The 23,509-nt window shown below is 51.4% G+C and overlaps 1 protein-coding gene across 4 annotated transcripts in view; it reads right to left on the bottom strand.

The window, feature by feature from the left end:
* Positions 1-17,854: 17,854 nt before the first annotated feature.
* Positions 17,855-23,509, bottom strand: part of NRF1 (nuclear respiratory factor 1) — a 119,483-nt gene continuing 113,828 nt past the window's right edge. For 2 of the 4 annotated variants that reach the window (XM_065938914.1, XM_065938915.1), the window contains 2 exons: positions 20,695-20,736; positions 17,855-18,418 (listed from right to left, as the gene is read on the bottom strand). In XM_065938914.1, coding sequence (XP_065794986.1) covers positions 18,255-18,418; positions 20,695-20,736 — 206 coding nt within the window. In that variant the 3' untranslated portion in view covers positions 17,855-18,254. The remainder of the gene's footprint in view (positions 18,419-20,694; positions 20,737-23,509) is intronic. The other 2 variants (XR_010663654.1, XM_065938916.1) reach the window with 2 other exon arrangements.

The raw sequence follows: 23,509 nt of genomic DNA, 5'->3' as shown, positions 1-23,509 counted from the left end.
TGTGTGTGGCTCCCTGGATTGGGGCTGTCATTTCTGAACCTTTGCTGTCATTGGTGTATCAGGCGACATTACGTAAGTCCCCTCCTTGATCTCCATCACAGCCCTGTAGGGTTTGGGGTTTTTTAAGTCATGTTGTACGCAGGGTAGCAGGCTCTGAGAGAAAATGCCCGGCTGGAGAGCCCAGTCCGTGAGTTACAGCTGGGCCTGACTGGCACTTCAGCCACAACGAGTGTGGGGTCAGCCTGGTTGATTGGTTTTGTGCTGCGGGCACTGCCTGCCCCCCCAGGGCTTGGAGGCACTTCAGCTCTGAACCTGTAGGCCTGGGTTCCCAAGGGTGCCCCAGACAGCGGAGAATGAGGCTGAGAGGCCTGGACACAGCCGGGGACAGCAGTCAGCAAGAACTCCGCCAGCTGACCTGGGATACTGACCAGCGGGAGCTGTCAGACCCGAAGTCACTGGCCCTGTCCCTGATGGAGCGGCTTGTCCCTGATGGAGCTGCCTGTCCCTGGGGGGAGGGGTTGGGGGGGGGCACGAGCCTCAGGCAAGGACTTAGTCAGTACCAGCAAGAGCCCTTTTTGGTTTCTGAGCCAAGAAGTGAAGTGGTGGTGGTGGTGATGAGGGGTGGGAGGTCTGTGGTTGAGGCGGTCAGTCAGTGGAGGATGGCCGGATCCCATGGGCGGCTCCCAAACCCTCCTGCCCAGGAACTAGGGACCACCTTGGGTGGGTCAGGCCATTTCTCTGCTGGTTCCCTACCTGGGAGGAGCCCCTCCTAGTCCCTCCTGGGTGGGGCGATGGTGTCCCTCAGCAGAAGGTCTTCCAAGTCCCCGAAGAGAAAAGGGGCATTTTTACTTGTTTCAGGGCCGGAGGGGAGGGACTTCTGCCCGGGTTAGCTGCCGCCCTGCAGCTGGCTGTCCCCCCTGACGGCCCAGCCCCCAGAGGGCTGGCCGCTCTGTGCTCTTGTCCTCCTGTGTCCGCTCCAGGCCTAAGATGGCTGACCTGCTGCAGCCCTTCCCCTCCAGGACTCAAGGGCTCCAGGACGGAGGGCCGGCAACAAGGGGGTGACCCCTGGCCAGCAGGGGAAGGCGGCTGGTGTGATGGCACGTCCCTGGGACTTCCGGAGGGCAGCCCTTGCGGTGGGCCCGCAGACCCTGGGTGGTGGCCAGCTGGGCTCCGCTTCCTCCTGTGGCTCTGCTTCTGCCCCCCGCACACCTGCCCAGGTGGACACCTCTGCTGAGCCCGGCCGGTTGGGAGCGTGGAGGGGCCGGGTCGGTGCCTCCAGCCAGCCTCCATGCCCCCCTGCCTCTGGGGGCCCAACCCAGGGATCCCCCCCGGGGTCTTCAGGCCCCAGTTAGTTTCAGTTCCAGGTGAGGCCCCAGCTCCTCCTGGCTTGGAGCTATGAGTTCACCCGCAGGAGTGGGGACCCCAGGAGGGGACCCCTGCAGCTGGTGCTCCTCCCCGAGTTTGGGGTGGGGTGGGGAGGGGCCCCCGCCCCCATTTTGCCTCCCCAACTGCCCTCACCTTTGTTCCTCACCACCCGTTACTGCGGGGGCCTGAATCCTCTGCGCTGTTTCCCAGAGGAAGAAGGTGCTCTACCCATTCAGCGGGCACATCCCAGTTTGGGAGATGTTTAACCCATCCTAATGCCCTGCGTCCCCCAGGAACTCCTGCAGCCTGACTTAAGTCTCTGCCGCTGCCACTGAAAGCATTTTCTTGTCGGAGTGGGAAGGTCTCTGGGAAGGACTTTGCTCTCCATTTTGGTGTTTTTTTTTCAAGAGCAGCCACTCCCCGGGTGTCGGCCTCCCAGTGCAGGGCCCCTCGTCCGGGGAGTCAGGGGTGGTGGGGCGGGGAGGGGGGGCCTGGGGCCGCTGGAGATGGCAGCTCCCGGGAGGGGCGGTGTGAAGTGGATTTTCCAGACTCCCCGCCCCTCCCCCACACTCCATTTGCTTATTCAATCCCCGCCATTATCCCAGTCCCGGCCCGGCTCTGCGAAATGTGATCTGGCTCCATTGATTGCTGGTGGGGGCTGCGGTGCTGGTGCTGCTGGAGAAGCTGAGCTGGTGCGCCGGAGGCAGAGAAGACCCCCCTCCCCAGGCGCCCACCAGCCTGCGGGCGTGGCCGATGAGGGTGGAAAGGGCCCGACCTTGCCCAACACACACACAGACAGACACGCACACGGCGGTGGGGGCCTCGGGGCTCCTGGCCACGTTGCTGGCCCCTGGAATACTCTTGGACCCAGAGACCCTTTGTGCTGGTGCCCCAGCAGGCCTGCCCGCCCCCACAGGATGTGCTGTCGCCGTCCCCACCAAGCAGACTTCCCTCTGTGGGGGCTCCTCTCCCGTAACCAGGCCCAGGCCCACTCGCCCTGCCCCAGGCTGCAGCCACCCCCACCCCAGTGGGGTATCCGCGGAAGGCCTGGGTCTCTTCACACCTCTCTTCTTCCCAGTGGCCGTAGCTGCTGTCTCCCAGCCCCCGCTCGGGGCCCCAGCCCTGTGGGACGGGATCAGTCTCCCAAACAGCTGCTTCTCCAGCCTGGGCTTCTGGTTTGGAAATGGGCCCACTTACTTCCCAGGGATCCTGTAGGCCAAATAGATCCTTCCAGCCATGGAAGCCTGGGCCATCCTGCTGATTGAAGACTTGAGGACCCAAGAGGTTTCCATGCTCCGTAGGAAAGGGCCTGCCCACATCTGGGGGATGTGGGACTCAGGTGCATGCTGTCCTTGGGGTAAGTTACCTGCAGGCCTGAGGAGGTGCCACCTTGGGGAACCAGATTGCACTAACCGTCCAGGGGTGTATGGAGTGGTGGGGCGGGTGTGGGTGTATGTGGGTTCCTTGGTTGAGGAATTCTGTGTGGACGGGATAAGCTGATTCTGGTTTGGTCATTCCTGCTACTGGCTGGCCAAGATGAGTGATGTCAAGGGCCCAGCAGCTACCTGAGCCCAGTCGTGGGGGGAAGGCCCTGCCCAGGTGTTCACTGACCATCTTTAGGGAAGAGCCCCCACACGTGGACTGATTTGCATCTTTGGGACTTGATGATAGGGAAGAGTATTTTGCTTCCCTGGTGGCTCAGTAAAGAATCCGCCTGCAATGCAGGAGACCTGGGTTTGATACCTGTGTTGGGAAGATCCCCTGGAGAAGGGACTGGCTATCCACTCCAGTATTCTTGGCTAGAGAATTCCATGGACAGAGGAGCCTGGCGGGCTACAGTCCACAGGGTCGCAAAGAACTGGACATGACTGAGCCACTAACACACATATATGGGGAAGAGTATTATGTACAGAAATATACCTTCCTACCTGTGGAGTGAGTGCCCAGCTGGTGAGGTTAAGCTCTAGGGACTGTCACGGGAGGGGTCTTCCTGGATCAAATGGGACCGTGACATGGAGTGCCTGGTAAATAGCAGAGCATTGCCACTTCGGCTGTCTCTTCTTTTGAGCCCAGGCAGAGGTTTTCAGAGGCGCCCCAGTCCCCCAACCCCTCTGTCCTCCTTCGCACACCTATCTCCTGCTCAACCACCAGCTGGTGGCCTGGAGCGGGGATGCCCTGTCTGTGGGGTCTCCCCGAGAGTGGGTGGGCATCGCCTCGGGGCTTGGGCTGGTCCTGATCGCTACCCCCCCCCCTGCCCCCCCCCCCAGTCTCCCTTCTGCGGTGCACAGGGGCCTTGAGGAGACAGAGGTCCTGAGGAGGGGGTGGCTCCCACCCAGGGCTGCCACCAGGAAGGACACCATAGTCACCTCGTCCTAGTCGTGGGGAGGCTGCCTCCCACCAGCCCTCCGTGAACCATGCTACCCGTCCCTGTCTCCTCCCCCAGCTCTCGGGGTGCCAGGTCTGCCGCCACCACCTGCCTCCCACCGTTTTTGGCAATGGTAGAACTCACACTGGTGAGGTAATGGGATCCGGTGGTTCTAGACTTGCCAACTATGGTGCGAGGGCTCAGCCAGCAACTCCGGCCGCCGAGGGAGGGTCCGTGCTCCACCTGGACCTGCTGCCCCGCTGGGGAGGAGGAGGGGGCTCTGGCCCCTGGACCACCGGGCAGTGGCAGAGGGCGGTGCAGCTGGAAGTGAACTCAGCGTCTCCCTGCGCCCCCCTAGGTCACAGGTCTCTGAATCAGCCCGCAAGCTGTTCTCCGGGAACCTCAGTGCTACTGAGAAGGCCTGGGGTCCAGGCTGAGGTGACGGAGCGGGCGGGGTGCAGGGCTTAGGAGGGAGGGAACACTGGGGGTCCGCTGCCCTCACCCACCTCTTCTAGGTGAGGCGCCTCCTCACCCTTTGCCTGGAGGCCCTCTGTTCAGGGTGGGCTCTGAGACCCCGGGGGAGGACCCCTTCCCTTTCTCACTGAGAGCAGGTCTGGGGGAATGAGGGCAGAGAGGACTGGCCGTCTGTCCCCAGGCGTCCTTCCCGACACAGTGGTGGACGGGCGGATGGGACAAAGGCCCCAGAGATGTGATGTTTAAGCGATTTGCATAAATACGGGAACGGGTCCTTTGGAAGTTGGTGGCCCCTGGGCTGGAGCCCTGCTTCCAGCTGCAGCTCTCCGCTGGGTGGACGGTGGGTATGCCTCAGGGTCTGCTGACAGACGGCACCCACCTTCCCAGAGCCCAGGCTGCAGCGGGAGCTCCTTCAGACAGACCCTGGGCTCAAGAACCTCGCTTGGGTCAGGAGAGGTGGGAGAATAGTGGGGGGCAGGCCTGTTGGGGAACTTTCTGCTCCTGCAGAAGGCTCAGGGGCAGCGGGTTTAGAGCTCCAAGTGTGTGTGTGTGTACACATGTGCGCATACACCTGTATTCTGACCCAGTGAACAGTACAAATACAGATGCAAATCCTTCCCCCTGCTCCCAAGCCCCGAGACCTGCTCAGCCCCCGATTTCTGGGAAGACCCTGTCCCCTGTAGCTCTAGCTATCCTTCCCCGCCTCCTGCCCTCAGGGTGGTCAGTGGTTCCAGACACCGGGGCTGATGGTGGGCAGGGGCAGGCAGCTCACTCCAGGCTTGCCCTGGCCCACGCAGCTGCAGCCTTTCAGGATGAGCTGGGCTGAGTGAGGACGTCTGGGTGGGGTGGGGGAGGTGTAGGCTGCTGAGGATGTGTCCCCCAGAGGAGAGCGGCTGAGCCCAAGCTCTTAAGAGAAGGGGACCGTCCACTCACAGGAGTTTAGAAAACCTGATAAATTACAGCCAGGCACAGGGAGAGTGTGGGTTTCTGCCTCATGCTGGACATTTATTAAGCACTCACGGCATACCACACTGTGTAGGTGGAGCAGGCAGCGTGCAGGGTGTGAGGGGCACTTGCTGGGATGTGGGAGCCCTGGGGCTGAGTGACATAGGGCTTGGATGAGGACGAGGAGGAGGAAAGGAGGAACCTGTTGGAAAAAGCCCAGATTACCTTGGGGACCACGCCAGGCTGGAAGGCAGGAGGCCATTGCTGAGGGCCTTAGGGGCTATATGTTTGCCCTTGAACCTGAGGGCAGTGGGGGAGCCATGGAAGGCAGAGAAGTGATGTGATCAGGTGAGTGATTTGGCACGACCACCTACAGTAGATGGAGGAGGAATGGAGGGAGGAGACATGGGCACAGGTCCCTGGTGGGGGTAGTGGTCTGAGCGTTGGTTCAGGGAGATGGTCTGGATGGATGGAGGCTGTGCGGCTGGACTGGAGTGAGAACCAGAAACACTGCCTGGGAAGATGAGTGAGGGAACATGGGTCTCCTGCCTTAAAGGGCTTAGTTCCTAAGCCTGTGAGTGGCGAGGGGAGGTGTGCCGTCAACACTGCAGGCCCCCTCCAGGGGCAGCCTGGGATGCGCTGGGCGGGGGCCCTGTGTGTGTTCCAGGGTGAGCACTGGGGAAACAGCCCGATGAGAATAAGTTATCGTCAAAGCCGAGGAGGGGAGCGGAGCGGGAGGTCAGGCTATCCGCATCAAGCACCCCAGGCCCCTTCCCTGCTCCAGGCTGGCTCTTTGAAGCCTGGAGGGGCAGACAGGAATAAGATGATTCTGGGGTCTTGGGGGGAGTTGAGGAAATCAGGAGTGGGGATGGGGAACTTTGGACAGATATAGTCAAGGAGACAGCTACCGATCTTTGAGCAACTTACAATGTGTATTTTCATGATTTCAATTAATCCTCACAGCTGCGGGCCAGCCAGGATCAGGACGGATGACGAAGCACCTTGACCTCATCCAGGGAAGCAGAGCCCTGGCCATCTGCCTCCCAAGGCTGCGAACGCCGCTCTGCATGCAGGAAAGGAGCTGCCCAGGCTGTGGCCCCTTCAACTGCTGCGGAAGCCCTGCCCTCTCTGGGGGCCGTGGTTGCTGGGGCGATGAGACCAAAGCCAGGTCTGATGGGGAGCACCTGGGCACCGTCCCCACAGCCACCCCTCAGCCCGGCCCCCAGATCATCCTCGGTGCTGATCTGACCCGTGGCACCCCCCTCCCCCACGCCAGGATAAGCCCAAGCGCCTTACATGGTTTATGAGGCCTCGTGTGACCTGGCCTGCCTCAGCAGGCTGGCCCCTTGTCACTGCTCCTGACTTCCCTTTGTGTTCTGCTAGGAGAACCCACATGGGGGGGCTTGCCCCCCCCCCACCTTTATCCGTGCTCGTGAATCTACAGTCTGGCAGCTACCCAAACGCCCCGGACACACCTCTCTCCCAGTCCTGGCTGCCTCACTGAAAGTACCTGCTGGTAGGTTTGCTTCTCCATCAGTTGAAAGCTATTTGGGGATCCGGTGGGGTCTCACTCATACCTTCATGCCCAGGGCCCAAGGTGTCTAACAGAGAGGCCCTGGAATGTGACAGGGTATCGAGTTCCAGCTTCCACATTCTGCATGTCTGCTCACACCTGTAGGATCCTGTTCACCCCCAGATCCCAAGTTCCCCAGGACTGGAAGGAACACTATGGTGCATGTAGCCCCTCGGCCCCTTAGGTCAAAGGGAGGTGCTCCCTTGAGCCAACTGATATCCTTGTTGGGGATATCATGCAAAGGGCTGGGCTCACTGCTGGAGGCCGGGCAGCCAGTGTAGATGGGGCCTGTTCCGGCACATACAGCTCAGCTGGGATGGCAGGACAGGTATGAATAGCCATGTGGATGGAGGGCAGGTCTGTGCATTGGCGATGGTAGGAGGCACTGGGCCCAGGGAGGAAGGCATGGTCCCCACGGCAGGGCTGGCTCTGAGTAAAGGTAGCACCTAGATTGAGAAGAGGATCACGTGGAGAAGGACGTGGGCAACAGCCAGCTCCAGGAGGACCAAGCTGTAGCCACGAGATGCCAGAAGAGTCAGGAAGGGAGTCGTGGGAGGTGAGGCTGAGGAACCCTGGACTCGCCCCTCTGCTCAGGCTGGAGGACACAGTCCTGCTCCTACCACAGTCATTTGCCACAGGCTACAGTGGGAGCATGTGGTTGATACATCCAGGACAGCCAGAACAGTGGTCTCGTGGGGGCATTCTTGCCCCTTTGGGTGACATTGGGCAATATCTGGAGACACTTGATTTCAACTGGAGTGGGAGTTGCTACCAGCATCTAGTGCATGGAGGCCAGGGATGTTGCTCAACACCCTACAACGCACAGGATCGCTCCCCACAACAGAATGATTGACCCAGATGTCAAGAGAGCTGAGGTTGAGAGATCCCAGAGTGGTAGGTGAGAAGCACCAAGTTGACATCTGAGAAGGAAAAGTGTAAAACCCTATGTTTAGAAGAAAAATCAGTTGGACAAGGGCAAGAATGGAGGAAACCAGGCTGTAATGAAATGCGGGTGGAAGGAAGAGCTGATGACTCCAGTTAACTACGTATTCACCTGGGATGACACTGAAGGAGGGACAGCATCAGGCCATGGGGGTGGGTGGTGTTAGGGGGGTGGGAAGGGAATGGGTGGGTGTGAATAGACTATATCTGTGCTTCAGTCAGGGTCTGGTGCCATCTTCAGAGCATCTGCAGAGAGCTGGACCAGACCAATGACAGTCCAGGGAGCAAGGTTCCCATTTGCAGATTGATTATTGCTAGCTCGGTGATACATTTAAAGATGTGTTTTTTAAAATATTTTTTAAATGCAGCTCTTTTGGTTTTCCCTGGGAGGGTCATTCAGGACATCTAGTCCACTTTGTAATTAGAAACAGCTCACCACCCTCTAGGAAATGTTGGAACTGGAGATTTTAGCCATGAAAAAGGGTGGGAATGTGAAGGCTGTTTCTAAGTATTTGAAGGCATGGAGACCTTCACAGTTCTCTGTGGCCCCAGACACAATGGAAAGACTTTACAGAGAAGCAGATTCTGTTTGTCTCACAGAACTTCCTGACGGGTAGGTTGGGCTGTGACTTAAAATGGGTTAACTCTCTGTCTCTGGAGATGTTACACCCAGGTGTTGGGGTGCTGTGGGGGATGGCGGCCTTAGATGGGGGCTGGACCAGGTGTCTCTGTGATGTATCAGGTTTAGATTTGGCTGGTTCCTCAGCCAAGGTGGGAAGGGGGCCTTTGCATCTCCTTAAGCTCCGACCACAACCTAGGTGTTAGTCCCCAGTTTTGTTTTTAATATTTATTTATTTGGCTGCATCCGGTCTTGGTTGCAGCACGCTGGAACTTCATTACATCATGTGGGATCTTTGTGGCGCATGGACTCTTTAGTTAAGGCATTCGGGCTTAGTTGCCCGACCAGGGATCGAACACAAGGCCCTACATTTCAAGCCAGATTATTAACCACTGAACCCCCCAGGGAAGCCCATCACATGCAGCTTTTTTAATGTTTTTAAGTGCTGTTGTGGTGAACAAACTGCAAATTAATGCAAGAGTTTTGCATTCATGGTGGACGTGTCTCGCTCTTCTCAAACATCAGACACTGGAGAGCCAGTTGCTGCAGCGGAAGGGCTGGTGGGCTGTGGGTTTTTGATGGTGGATTAGTCTCATATAAGGGTTCTCAAAGCTCTGACTTAAGTGTTGGCCTATGGCTGACCTGAACCTTCCAGGAATGGCAGTCACCCCCTGCACTGGCTCCACTGGGGCTTCTCGGGGTAAGAGGCCCGTCGGAAAAGGAGACAGCTGGCTTGGGGAGGGTGATGGAGGTAGCAGTGAAGCTTCCCTCTTCTCAGCCTGGGCCCCCAGCTGAGCTTCATTAACAGACACTTCTGGAGGCTCCCCACCCCCTGATGTTATCTGCCCTGCCCTGCCGTGGAGGTCTCTCTCTTCTGGGAGCCAGGCTTCTGCCTTCTCAGCCCTCCCGGAAAAGTGGCATGGGTGGAGGGCGGGGGCTTGAAGCCTTTTGGACCAGGAGAACAAGGACAACTTCCTGTAAAGATTATCAGGGGAGGGGAGATGCCTGAAGAGGCACCCCTTGTGTGGAAACAGAACCCTTCATTGCCACTGATGAACCCACAAGTCTGAGGTGTCTTTTATGAAACCAAAGGTATCTTGCCTTGGTGGGTTTAAACACAAGGTGGGTTTTACTTTCTGCAGTCACTGCCTTTGCCATGTTCTGTTGACTCTCCCTTCTAATTCCTTAATGAGGTTTTGAGTGAATTCCATAGCTTTGTAAATATGGTGCAGCATTAGGCCCAGACCACGAGAAGCTTCAGTCTCAATACTGACTTGAACTTCACCCTCTTCTGTGCTCAGAGGGAAGGCAGGACCTGCAGTATTTGGGGATGAGGGTGTGGTCCAGAGCCTCTAGAATGGGGGGTGGAGCCTGGTTTTGCAGAAATCCTGTTAGTTATAAGCACTTTCCTCAATTCCAAGGACCCCAATAGCACCTCTCCAGTTCCCTGCTGGTCTTACACAAACTGGGGAGGGATCAGCTGGAGTGGCGCCTGGAGGCCGCGGGGCTGGTTTTGCCTCTTAGTAAGCCCTGGTGGCTCAGTGGTAAAGAATCTACCTGCCAGTGCAGGAGCCTCAGCTTTGCTCCCTGGTTGGGAAGATCCCCTGGAGAAGGAAATGGCAACCCACTCCAGTATTCTTACCGGGGAAATCCCATGGACAGAGGAGCCTGGTGGGCTATACAGCCCATGGGGTTGCAAAAGAGTCGGACACAACTCAGTGACTAAACAAGAAGCTCTGGTGGAGGAGAGTGGCTCCTATGATTGGTGATTCTCTAGAGAAAGTAGGGGTTTGAATGTCCTCAGCTGTGTTTCCCAATGACCAGGGAGTGGGAGAGCCCCGAGCAGCCTCCAGCTGCACCATTTCACGTGACTCACAGTGGTCAGCTGCTCATCATGCTGGTCTTTCCTCCTCCCTTTCCTTAGTGATCTGCAAATAACCATCCACAGCCTCTCCCAGAATAATTTCAAAATTGAAAGCACACACGTAAGACCCTCTGGAAGTGTCTGTTGATGGAGCTGGGCTGGGTGCCCAGGCTGGGAAGAAGGAGCCTTCCTTGCGGCCTCCATTGCCCTCCCCAAGCCCATGGCCTTCTTTTCTAGCCAACCTCTCACCCCGAGAAGCCCCATGGAGTCAGTGCAGGGGGAGACTTCCATTCCTGGAAGGTTCAGATGAAGCTTCAGCCAACACTTAAGGCAGAGCATTACTTTAAAGTAATGCTTAATGCTTTAAAAAATGTTGTGAAAGATGCTGAATGTAGTTACCCTTAAACTTAACAAAAAATTTTTTTCTGGTGCTTTTTCATAACTGATGACTTGTTCCTTTCTTCTAATTACAGGAACCCCTTTACTGGGAGCAAAACGGGAACCTTCATCATATCACTATGTTGACCCCACAGTTGGCAAATGTATGACCTCCTTTTATTTGGTCTTGAGTTCTTTTTTTTTTTTATCTCATTGCACACATCCTTTATATAACCTGCTTCAAATTATTTTTCTAGAAAAATGTCAAAAAAACAAAAAACCCTTTCCTTTGGGGATGATGAAAATGTGAAATTCGAAAATGTTGTGTAGTGGTTACACAACATTGTAAATACACTAAAGCCCCTTGACTTATGCACTTTAAAGCGAAAGCGCTAAGAATGTAAATTATGTATCATTAAAACTTTTTAAAAAAAACTTGAGGTTACTGGGGATGGTGGGAGTGGGGGGATGGGGCACACTATTGATTACCCAATGACTCCTAATTTTCTGACTCAAGACATTCAGTCTCAGGAGGATCTTCGTAGAGGCAATGAAGGGCAGTGGGGAAGCTGTTAGGATCCCAGCTTCACTGTTTCCTGGTTGGTGCAGCTTCGGTGGAAACGATGGCAACTGCCATGCGGTGGATCCATATCCCAGACCCTGCAGGGGCTGCTCTACTTGTGGGATGTCCAGCCTCGCAGCTGGGTTTGGCTACCCTGTCCCAAGGCAGATTAGTCCGGAGACACACGTGACTTCAGCAGGCCAATCAGCTGTGCCCTCCCCGAGACCACCCCTCCTGGTTGGAGAGCACAAACTTGGGTTCCAAGGACACTGGTCTTTCTTTGTCAGGCACCTCCGGATTTCTGCTCTTCACATCCAGAATGGTTCCGATCACCAGTGGGCCCCAGGAGCTTCTGTCATCTCATTCAGTCTGTGCAGGCGGGCCGGGCAATGCTGGGGCATGGGCGGGACACTGAGGCCAGGATTCACAGTCAGGACGCTTGGCCTAGACCAAGGCAGCTCTCCTGGCTCACTTGCAGAACAGGAGTGACACCCGACTCAGCCACCTCATTCAGAGAGGCAAGCGACTCCACACTGTTGGTGATATAGGATCTCCAGAAACGTCTGTTGTCCATGGAGTTTAACCAGTGTTTTGTACCGATGAGAACTGTGGATTAGGATAAAGAATCCTATTCTGTGTTTAGTCTCTTAATTTTACTCTTGTGAATTAAAAAAAGAAAAAGCTCTCTATAAAAATAGTTCTGGTAAGGGAACTAGAAAAATATTTTGGGTTTTGAGACTGAATGGAAAAGCCAGAGAAGGCACTCAGGAAGCAGAGGGCCGTGGGGGTATGGATGACTTCCACCAAGTCAGAAGTCTGGGTACAATGCCACCAGTCATGGGGTCCTGGGCTTCTCTGTACCTGTAAGCTTAACCTTCATGGCCTAAATGATGGGTGATGGTTAATGTCCCTCCCAGCTTTAGAAGCCTCTTGCACACAAGGACCAGGGGAACCCAAAGACTGGTTGAGGTTTAGGCTCAACTGAAGACATCACAACCCAGCTTTGCCAAGATTTGGCCTGGCTTTCTTGCCCAAAGCTTCCTGGGTTTTAACATCAACTGATCTCTCTCTGCATTTGGGCCCTGGGGCTTTTGTTTTTAAATTTTTTTTTTTTAAGTTAGTTTTAAAATTTTTTGGCCACACTTCCTGGCATGTGGAGTCTTAGTTCCCTGATCAGGGATCAAACCTGTGATTCCTGTAGTAGAAGCTTGGAGCCTTAACCACTCAGATGCTGGGAAAGTGCCCCCTGGGGTTTTTAAAGATAGCATAATGTGGGCCATCCCTGGTGGTCCAGTGGTTAGGGCTCTGAGCTTCTGCTTCAGGGGCACAGGTTTGCTCTCTGGTCTGGGAACTAAGATCTGCATGCCATGCAGCGCAGACCAAAAAAAAAACGAAACCGTAACGTGACTGTTCATACTCAAGAATGTGTTTGTGCACCAGCAACTTCACTACCCTTCACCCTGGGGACAATCTCACAGGGCCGATTTTTCTTAGCAATAAAATCAACATTTTTACATCATTTTTACATTTAACAAAGTTAACATTGGATCTTTGCAGAACTATTTGGAAGTAATGAGAATGTGTGGGAATGGATGTTTTTGGGGTTCTGTGGATTTTCTGATTGAATAAGGACCAGGCATGGTCCTTAAGGCCTGCTCAGAAAACACCGGCCACTGGGAGAGGCTGCACGTGAGCTGAGCTCAGGACTCAGCTGGAAGTTACTTTAAAGATGAGAATCTAGGGGCTTTCCTAGTGGCTCAGTAGAAAACAATCCGTCTGCCAATGCAGGAGACATGGGTTCAATCCCTAACCCGGGAAGATCCCGTGTGCCGCGGAGCAACTAGGCCTTTGCATCACAACTACTGCGCCTGTGCTCTAGAGCCTGGGAGCTGCGAGACCATGTGCCACACCTGCTGAAGGCCCGCGAGTCAGAGCCCGTGCTCATCAGCAAGAGACGCCGCTGCAATGAAAAGCCTGTGCACTGCAACTGGAGTTTGCCAACTGTACACTGCCCCCTCTGGCTGCAGTTAGAGAAAAGCCGCACGGCAATGAAGACCCAGCACAGCCATAAATCACACAAAACATGGGAGTCCAGATGTGCAGCTCATTTTATGTCACCTGCCCCCGAGAGTTTGGCACAAAGAGCCGAGCTTCTGGAGGCAGGCTTATTAGTCTGACTCCAGCTCTCCATTTACTAGTAGTTCTCGGAATTGGCCGAGTCTTAGCTCCCACACCTATAAAATGGAATCTAACCTCCATCTGAGGTTGTGAAAAGGATTAGAAATAAAGGTGTCAAGTATTTTGCATAGTGTCTTGTGCAGAGCAGCCGTTTAATAACTGATAGTTATTAGTTTCTTAAAGGGTAAATAAATTCAGAAGAAATTTGAGTTAATTTAAGTTACACCAACAATTTTATTGACAAGTGCATTAAGTTTGGGGGATATTTGTAGCTCCCCTCCCCAAGTATTAAATAAGCTACCTCTTAACCTCTTTGTGGTTCAGCTTGCTCATCTGTAAAGTAGGGATTGTAACAGAACTTTTGCAAAGACTAATAAGTAACTTAATGTATAGGTAAGTCTCTTAGAACAGGCACATTGTAAGGGCTGTACAAGTGTTCACTATTTTAACTGCTACCATATAAACACTCTTAATTGCAGATAGGCCATGGTTCTCATAAATTAGAGCTAGGAAGGCCTCTGCACAGGGCTAGGGCACAGGTCTGTCCTTGCCTTACAAGGTGGCTCTGGGTAAGACCTGGGTTTTTGGGGGATCCTGGCCCTGCTCTGCAGATGAATATTATCCTGGTACCTTTGCCTCCCCTCTCCAACTCTTTGCAGAAATACACTCCAACACTCAACAAACATCCGCTAACAGCCCACTGGTTTTTCAGGAGGGAGAAACTCAAATTCAGAGTGGGTTGGGGACTCATTCAGGGGCCCAGCAGCAGCAGCAGAATTCTCCAGCTATTTCAGAGTCCAGTGCTAACACCGTGATCTCCTCGCTCTGTGCACCTCCTTCCTCTGGGCTGTCTCCACTGTCCCAGGTGGATCTTCTCCAAGAGCTGCCAACCGGGAGCAAACAGCAGAGGCCGGATGGGATGCACTGATGGGCATCCTTGATGCTGGCATCTGAGCATGAGCTGTGTGGAGGCCACAGGCTGGCCTGGCCTGATGACCTGGGGGGCCCACAGCCCACGGAGATGGAGGTGCGAGGGGAAATGTGGGCTGGTCTTCCTCAGCCCACAAAGCCTCTGCTCCAAAAAAGCTTTGACGTTCCCCCCAACACCAAAAGGACCTACCACAGGCCCAGAGCTGCTCCATCCACAGCTGAGGCTTTGGAGGGGGCTGGTAGGGGGTGGGGGGTGCTGATAGAGGAGAGAAGAAGAACAGCAGCAGATAGGAAGGAAGGTAAATGCAGGAGCAGGCCCTCTTCGATGTGAGAAGCGGCTGGAAATGAGCCTTGTCTGGGTCTGAGTGAGGCCCAGGGCACTGGCAGCTGGGGCTCTTCCTACAGGGCGAATGGTCCCTTCTCTTCCCTGCCCTTCTGGTTCTCCTCGGCTCACCCATCTCAGTTCAGATGGCTTCAGTGGTCACCAGCGTCGCCAATGGATCTTCTCAGATGTAGGACTTAAAGTGAAGAATTCCGAGCCCGGGGTCTTGGTTTCGGTGAGCACCAGATCCTTGTCTGGAGCCTAGATGATAAACTACTTATTGCAGAGGACCCTTGAGCAGATAAAATGAGATAACAGAACCCCTTCTGCCACATCACTCTGTCCGGATGGCACCTTATCACACTGGGCTGCCGCGGTCTGTTCACACAAAAACATCTCCTCGTCTCATCCTGTTTCTTAGGCAACTGCTATGCTTCATTCACCTGGCACGTGGCAAGCATTCACTAAAGTAAAATTGATGCCTGGGGCCAGAGCTGGTCTACAGGTGGGTTTTGTTTTGCCGGCAGAGTATGTGAAAGACTTTTGATTTGTTGTTGAAATCAGGAAATTCATGCACAAATCTGGACTCCTCAGTTTCTCTGGAAAATTTAAGAGATAGGACTGCAGGGCCCATGTTCCTCCTGCTTGGAGACAGTTCACTAGCACTCAGGAGAGGCCACTCCCTTTAGAGATGCTCTCCACTGTGCCTGTCTCCATCACTCCTTCCCCTCTCACAATGGAAGGGCTTCCGCTTTACTCAGATTCCACCTGCTGGGGCCCTGTAGGCAGCTGAGTCAGCAGCTCCTGCTGGTGAGCTGGGCAGAAACAGAAGTGAAGTTCTCTATCAGCCCCACCAAAGAGGGCTTCAACCATGCTTGTTGAATAGGCAGCAACTGGGTCTTGCCAGGCAAACAGGATTACTGTGCCTACGGAGAGACACCACCCCCACAGAGGTACTCTAGACAACCAGCTGTTGCAGGTGTCTGCTTGCTCTGGCTGCCACCAGTCCTTTCTCTGCCTCACCCTCTCTGGTGACAATAGATGATGATGTGCCATTTGGGCAAGAAGAAGGGGGAAGGGTGGCACTGGCTTTATTGGGCCACTCTCAGCAAGGAAAACATCTCTGACCTCCCGCATTCAACTATTGTAATCATTATTACCAGGAAACAGACCCAAACACCCAACAAAAGGAAAGAAAGGGGTGATGGAGGGGGCAAGGAGAGCATCATTTTGAGCTGAGGAAAGCAGCGGGCACAAGTGTGGGAGTGCAAAACCACTGGGAGGTTTAGGAAGGGTCCGAAGCTGGGGGTGTGGCAAGAGGTATGGGTAGAAGAATGACAGCTGCCACATGAAGGAGTGAGCTGTGAGAGAAGCCAAGGAGGGAGGCCTTAAGGGAACAAAGGCATGGGGCCCCCGCTTCAAGAGGGAAAGTCCACTGCAACACTGAACAACACTCATGTGAGGAGGACACAGATGGACAAGTATCACCACCCATCCTGATTTTAATGTGGAATGCAATTAACCCCTAAAAAAGGAACTCCAGGGAAGAGGTTTTCAAACTATCTTTAGGATTTTTCAAACTAGACGCCCCCCCGCCATAACCCCTCTGGACAGCATCTTGTAAAACTGATTCAGCAGAGCTGCTCTGGTGACAGAAGACAGGCAGGAGCCACCCCCTTCCACTCCCGCACCCCCTTACAGGGCTCCACAACGCCCAGGAACACGGGTCAAAGGTCGCTGAGCTTGAGTAGAAGCACCTACTCCTTTTACAAAGCAGAACAAGCCACCCCAAGAGAGAGCTCCTAAGAGGCTAAGTGCTCCTACACAGACGAACACTTTCACTTCCTGTTGCCACATCGTTAACTATTTATTGAATGAGGCAGTAATAGACAGAATGGAAAACGACACAGAATCCATGCTCTGCTACTGGGGTTCTGCTTTTCTTTTTCTTCTTGGCAATTTCTCAAACTATCAGGAGGGTATTTCACCACAAAGGAACACGGACTTTAAAGCCCCTGGACAGTTTCACAACGATGATAAAAAATAATAATTAAAAAAATAACAAATTGTAGAACTAGGACTGTTTTATGTAAATTTCCCTTCCCTCCCCCCATTACGTACAGGAAAAAAAAAAAAAATACAAAGAACACTGGATAGTTTTATATAAAACAAGCAAATACAAGAATCTGAAACTTTTCTCAAAGGCTGAGCAAGACGTGAAGAATCTTTTTAATGTCGCGTTAAAAAAAAAAAAACACATTAAATATACAGTCACACATGGGGGTGGGGGGGCCTGGGAGGAGGGAGGAAGAGTCATCCCTGTACTCAAGGGGCAGAGATTTGGCCTGTCAAAAAGTCAGGTGAATTAACCCCTGGAGACTCAGGGCTTGCTTGTGGCTGAGAAATCACAGAATTTCATTACAAAGAACACCCAGACCAATTAACAGCCATGAGAGGGAAGCTGTGGGGCCTGGGCCTAGCACGATGCACCTGGGACAGCTGCAAGGTCCCTTCTGAGATCGGGCCTGATCCAGGGGCGCAGGAGGGACCCTCAGCCCTCTTCTCTCCAGCGCCCCTCAGTCTGGTGGCCAGCCTTCCTCGCGCCAGGAGCCCCTGTCAGTTCTCGTCTCCTCTGTTAAGCTACAGGAAGTCACAGGAAGGAAAAAAGTTGCTCCCATTGGTGCACCCTGGTCTTTAAAAGATTTTTCTCTCCCTCCTTCCTTTCCCCTTCCAACCCCTCCCACCCCCTCATTCTCTCCACGATGCACACACCCACAAGCACACGCAACGCGCACGCACTCCTCAAACCCTTAATACTTCTGTCAGCTTCAGTTCATATACATGACCAATTCAGGACTGACCTTAAAACCAAAGCGACGGGTTAACAGTCGTGAGATCAAGAAGGTTTCCTGGGGAGGGGAGGAGATGGGAAAGAAAGAAAACCCTCTCGACCCTGCCTGGGAGCTTTAAAGACATTTCATTTGCCTATGGCAAGGTCAGCATCTGGGCCAGCCCGAGGAGCGTCTCAGCTGCCAGACCACGTGGCCCCTGGGTCTTGCAAGCACAGTTTCTGGACCTCACCCCAATCCGGAACCTCCGTTCTCAGGTGAGCCCAGCAGGGAGACTTCTAGGTGGCCACTGGGAGGCAGCTTTGGTGAAGGGCATGGTCACCTCCGCCTGAGTTTGTCAGTAGCTCAACGCATGACCCTGGTATGAACAAAACCAGGTGGCTGTCTGGCCACGTACCCTACACCCACTAAACTGGGTGAATTATTTTTCCACAGCTCACCTTGATTTCATACAGATAATTCCATGCGGGTTTCTTTTTTTTTATATATATATATATATATATATATCTACACATATATATATATACTCTCTATATATATGTAAATGTGTATATCCATATGTACACATATACATATATTCACATTCACACATACACACATGGAAGTATACACACGTTTCCGCAGAAAGAAGTCCTGCCACAATTTGGCTTTTTCGGGACCGTGAAATTGACAACGCAGTATCTTATTCCACCAATCCCAGAAAATCAAGAGTGGTGCTTTTTAAAAAATGCAATTCCAAAATCCACTGCCTTTCTTCCTTTTTAAAAAAAAGGTTAACAAAACTCTTCTTCCAAAGTCGAGAGACTTAATTCCATTTGATTGCACCTCTGCAAACGTGTAAAAAATTTTGAAGTAGACTAGAAAATGATGCCATGGTATGGCTGCATGTCACTGTTCCAACGTCACCACCTCCACAGCCTGGCCGTCCATGGTGACTGCGCTGTCCGATATCCTGGTGGTCACAGGGGCCATGGCCACCTGCACCGGCCCGTTACCCTGGGCGAGGCTGGTTACCACAGTCTGGTACATGCTCACAGGGATCTGGACCAGTCCTGTGGAGACAAGGGGAGACCGTCAGTGGGGACTGCGGATAGGTTCCCAGATGCTGGCTGGACGGGGCAATCAGCTCCAGCCCTCGGGGTGCCACTGTCTGCAGCCACAGGTAACTGCATACCCACTGTCCAGGCACAAATACATCCCTTTCCCCACCCCATTTTAATACTTTAAAACAGACTATCAGGAAAGAGAATGTGGAGAAGTGGTAGACACATGCCTCAGAACAGGGCCTCCCCAAAGTGCCAAGAGATGACCCCGCCTGCCTGCCTCTCTCCAACTTTAGGAGGCCTGCATAGACCCCGCAGGGATGAATTCTCCTCCCAACAAGCCTGTCTCTTCTGACTGCCCTCCTCTCTAGGAGAGGCCACCATTCATGTTCTTGGATATTCTGCTACACTGACTTCTTCAACTCTCTGCCTATGCTCAAGTTTCTCTCAGCTTGAAAAAACTCCCTTAAACTTAGCCTGCCTTCTGGCCATTGTCCCTCTCCTCTGGGTCAGTTTTTTTTTTTTCCCCCCTAAAGCCTAGGTCATTAGTTTTCTGATTTTAGATTTCATAGATCAATAGAAATTTTAAATACATTCTGGGGTCAACTTAAAAAAAAACCCCAAGTACCTCCTAATATCACTATTATTTCACAGTAAAAAGAAGTGTTTAGTAGAAAGAGAGGAGGAAGCGAATAATTTCAGAAAAGGGCAGTCCTTCCAAAGAAAGGAAAACTGACAATTTTATATGACATATTAAAAAAAAATTCCAATTAAATAAGACAGAATAAATGCACATATAAAATTCTTCTTCCTCATAAAACAAAAATTATAGTGAAGGAGAAAAAAAAAAGATATTAATCAGATATGGCAATATACTGGGTTGGCCAAAAAGTTGATTTGGATTTTTAAATAGCATCTTAGGGAAAACACAAACTTTTGGGTCAACCCAGTATTTCTGGGAGATGCAAAGCACACATAAAGTGGTTCTGACATTAAAGAAGAGGAAGCTGCACGTCCTGTGTCCTGGAGTTCTCAGGGCATGGAGGCTTAGCTACTGCAGAATGAGAGGAAGAAGTGAAAGGTAGGAGTTAGCTGACAGTTTGTAGTCAACTGACTGGACCAGTAGGTCCTACCAATCCCAATACTCAGGCCTTTGTTGACCAGACACCTGAAGTTCATCCACTGTATTGAGAAACTGACCTGGAGAAGCCCCAGAGAAGATCTATGATAGTATCTGGTGGGTGGGGAGGTGAGGGGTCGGGGGTGTGGAGACAATGAAAGATCTGGCCTGCAGTCCTAAGACTCACCACCCCGAGGCCTACAGGTCACCCAGCTCTGCCCTGCACACCCCAACAAGCTGTGTTTCAGTGTCTCACTCTTAAGGAACACAGAGGTAACAGACGTGGGGAGCAGAAACAAAAACAAATGGCCCTAAACTCTAATACCTTCAGAGACAGAAAAGATTTGTATCATACAAACAGATACTTTTATTAAAAAGGAATGAGAGAAAATCTGTCAAAGAAATCAGATAGATGAAATACATTCCACATAAAGATGAAGGTAAAGTCAAGGAAATCTTCCAGAGAGAAGAGATTAAAAGATGGAAAGTAGGAGACCTTAAGAGATCCAATCTCTGATAAAAGAGCTTTCTAAAGACTAGAAAAAACAGAAGGTAGGAAATTATCAGACACATTGCAAGTAAATCTCTAGAACTGAAAACATGATTTTCAGATTGAAAAGGCCCATTAGATACCCAGCAGAACAGAAGAAAAAAGATCCAGATGCTAAGATACAGCTTCGTAAAATTTCAGAACACTAAGGATAAAGCAGAGATCCCAAAGGATTTGAGAAAGGGTAAAAAAAAAAAAAATTCACATACAAAGAACTGGAAATCATTATTGGATTTCTCAAAAGCAAGCCTGGAGGCTAGACGATGATGGAGCAGTGGCTTCAAACCTCTGAGAGAAAATGCTTTCAGCCTAGAATTCTCTCTCCAGCCCATGAAATGACACCCACGCCAATTAAGTGTGGGGACAGAATAAACACCTCCTCAGACTTGTAATGGCTGTAAAAGCCGGCTACCCGTGCACACTTTCTTTGGAAGCTCTGAAGGATGTTCCCCAAAGAAATGAGACAGGAAAACTTAAGAAGTAAGTGGCTGTGGGGTCCAGGAGACAGAGAACCCACTGTAGGGAGCTTGGGGACAGCAGGAGGGCCCAGGATGGGGGCTGTGCAGTACGTCTGGGAGGAGAGGGGATGTGACATGAGCTCATGGGATAGAGTACCTCGAGGGGTCTTCCAGAATTGGGTAGAACCGGTGATTACTCCTTAAAAAGTAGAAGAAAAAAAAAAGCAAGGATTAACCATACCCACTCGTCGTGGCAGTGAACAAGTTTTACCTTTATAAAAATTTTATGTTTATAACAATATAAACATAGAAACTCAGTTATTGAAAATTGTGATGATGTCTCAACTCAAGAAACAATATGACTATTATTCAGAATAATACACATACATACCAGAAAAAAGAACATGGAGTGTTGCCTCTGGGGTACATATATATATATATATATTTTTTAAAGACCTTTTAGTTCTTTTTGTCATTTAAAACTATGTATCACTTTTATGAAAATCAAAATTAATTGTAAAAAGGGATGTTTTACCAGAATATTTCCTAATGCAAAAAAAAAAATCAAACATAAAATAACATGTCAATTTTACAATGTTAAATTGTATCTAACTGTTTTCCAGGGCTAACTGTTGACAGTTTGGAAATAAGTATTTGTTGATGCTTCCCTGGTGGCTCAGACGGTAAAGAATCTTCCTTCAATGCGGAAGACCTGGGTTTGATCCTTGGGTTGGGAAGATCCCCTGGAGAAGGGAATGGCTACCCACTCCAGTATTCTTGCCTGGAGAATCCCACGGACAGAGGAGCCTGGAGGGCTACAGTCCATGGGGTAACAGAGAGTTGGACACGACTGAGTGACAAACACAACACAACACCATAACATTTAATGATGCAACCTGAAATGAGGCTAAATGTTCTGTATTGTCGACGTTTTGGGATTCCAGGCTTACCCTGCTATGTGTTAATGAGAATGGAAGGCACGGCCCACAGTCCTCACATTTGAGATGCTGGGGCCTGAAAGGGGAAGGAGAGGGCCAGCCCATACATCGGCCTCAGATGACTGTAGGGCTCAATGTTTTTCATCTAGACCTTTGCAAACGGCTTTCACATGTCTCTAGTCAATTCCTCTTTCCATTCACTCCTTTCTGCCGCCCAAGTTATCTTTCTATAACACGTCATTCCCCAAGCTCAAACTTTTCAAATTCCCTGATGCTAGTTAAAAAGTTCCCAAAGCCTACAATAAAATTCAAATGTTGGGCCTGGCATTCAGGACTCTTGTGATTTGTCCAGCCTTACTTCCCTCACTCCCTGTGTTCTGGGCATCACCCTGGACTATTCTTAATTCTCCAACACATTGGTAACCTTCCTTTCTCTGGACCTTTGCTCAAGCTGTTTGCTACCTGGAATTCCCTTACTGCCCACGCCTTCCCCTTTAAAACCCTCCTCTTGAAAAAAAAAATAAATAAATAAATAAATAAAACCCTCCTCTTGGAAGCCTATCCCAGCTCTAGTCAATACTGACAGCAGCCTCCTCGGGGTTCTCAGTAAGCCCTGGACAGCAGGGTATGATCTGGCTGGGTCCAGTTAATGCATGTAGATAGGCCTTCCCTATCTACCTAGATTGAGCCCTAGATTGAGGGCTCCTTCAAGGTCAGGCCTGGCTCTGGTTCATGTTTAGTATGAGGGACAAGGTATGCCAAATACGGGCATCAGCACAGTCTCAAGGGCAGCAGGTCAAGGGATTTTATTGCGGGCCCTAACCAACGTGTGGCTGGGCTCTAGTCCCTGGCATCTAGACTTCAGGCATGGGCCTGAGAATATGTGAAGACCAAGACCCTCTTCCATCATCCTAGTGGATCTTCATCATCACTTTCATTCTCTCTTCTGATCAAAACAGACAAAGTTAATGAAGTAATGTTTTTTTGCCAAATGCCCTGTGGCAAAACCAGGACACCTCCAAAGAACCCACATGCGAGCAAACAGCAGCCAAAACCAGAAGCAAAGATCAGTCTTCTTTTACTGTTCTTGCTTCTGAGACTGATTCAGTTCCAAAAGCTCTAAGCTGGGAGAACAAGTTACAAACTTTACAAACACACTGAATACTATGAGTGGGACCTTTTTCCTGACTACAAGCAACTGTCCTGGGTCAGTGCTGGGGTGGAGAGAAACTGGATGAATTGTTAGAATTAAATCTCTTTCTTACTGGTTTATGATGTGTTTGGGTTACCTATAGTGTGGTATACTATAGGTATAGGTATATATGTCCCACACTGTTGTTGAAACCCTTTTTAATATCATGGAAGATTTGCCCTAAAATAAAATGGAAAAAGGTTCAAATGCAGAAATTCAAACTGGCTGACACTGCCATAACTGGAATAATCTTTTGAATACAAACTGATTTGTTCCTCTCTTTTACAATTCTTCACTGGCTTCCAATGGCCTGTAGAATATAAAGTCCAAATCCCTTTGCAGGTATTTCAGCCCTTCACATCAGCCCCTGTTTCTCAGTTAGTTCAGCCTAGTGATATGTGAATCCCCACCCACTGTACATTCCAGGCAGGTGAACTACTTGGATGAGGCTCCTTCCACACCTGCCTCCATGGGGTGCACACATTCTGACTTCTGCCTGGAATGACTGTCCTTGGCGTGTTCCTTGAATGGGCTTCTAGTCTTCCTTCAGCTGTCAGCTGCAGTCTCTTCTCCTGTCTGAGCTCCTCTTCTCCCAAGGGCCCACAGCACTTTGCACTGGTCTCCATGGAGGAGGCGGTGGTCATATACTTTATCACTGGTTACTTGTCTTATCTCCAAGGAAACTGTAAATTCCTTAAGGGAGAGATGGAATCTCCATATTTGAGTCCCTAGCAATGAGCACGTGTTTTCTATACAGTTTTCTACACAGTTGAATGAAACCTGCCTTCCAAGATTGCACAGGTGTCTACCTCCGCCCCCCGACCCCGGGACAGGAATGATTG

The sequence above is a fragment of the Muntiacus reevesi genome, chromosome 6 (genome assembly GCF_963930625.1).
Source record: "Muntiacus reevesi chromosome 6, mMunRee1.1, whole genome shotgun sequence".
Lineage (NCBI taxonomy): Eukaryota > Metazoa > Chordata > Mammalia > Artiodactyla > Cervidae > Muntiacus > Muntiacus reevesi.
The sequence above is the reverse complement of the archived record's forward strand: the minus strand, read 5'-3'. Positions and strand labels throughout refer to the sequence as shown.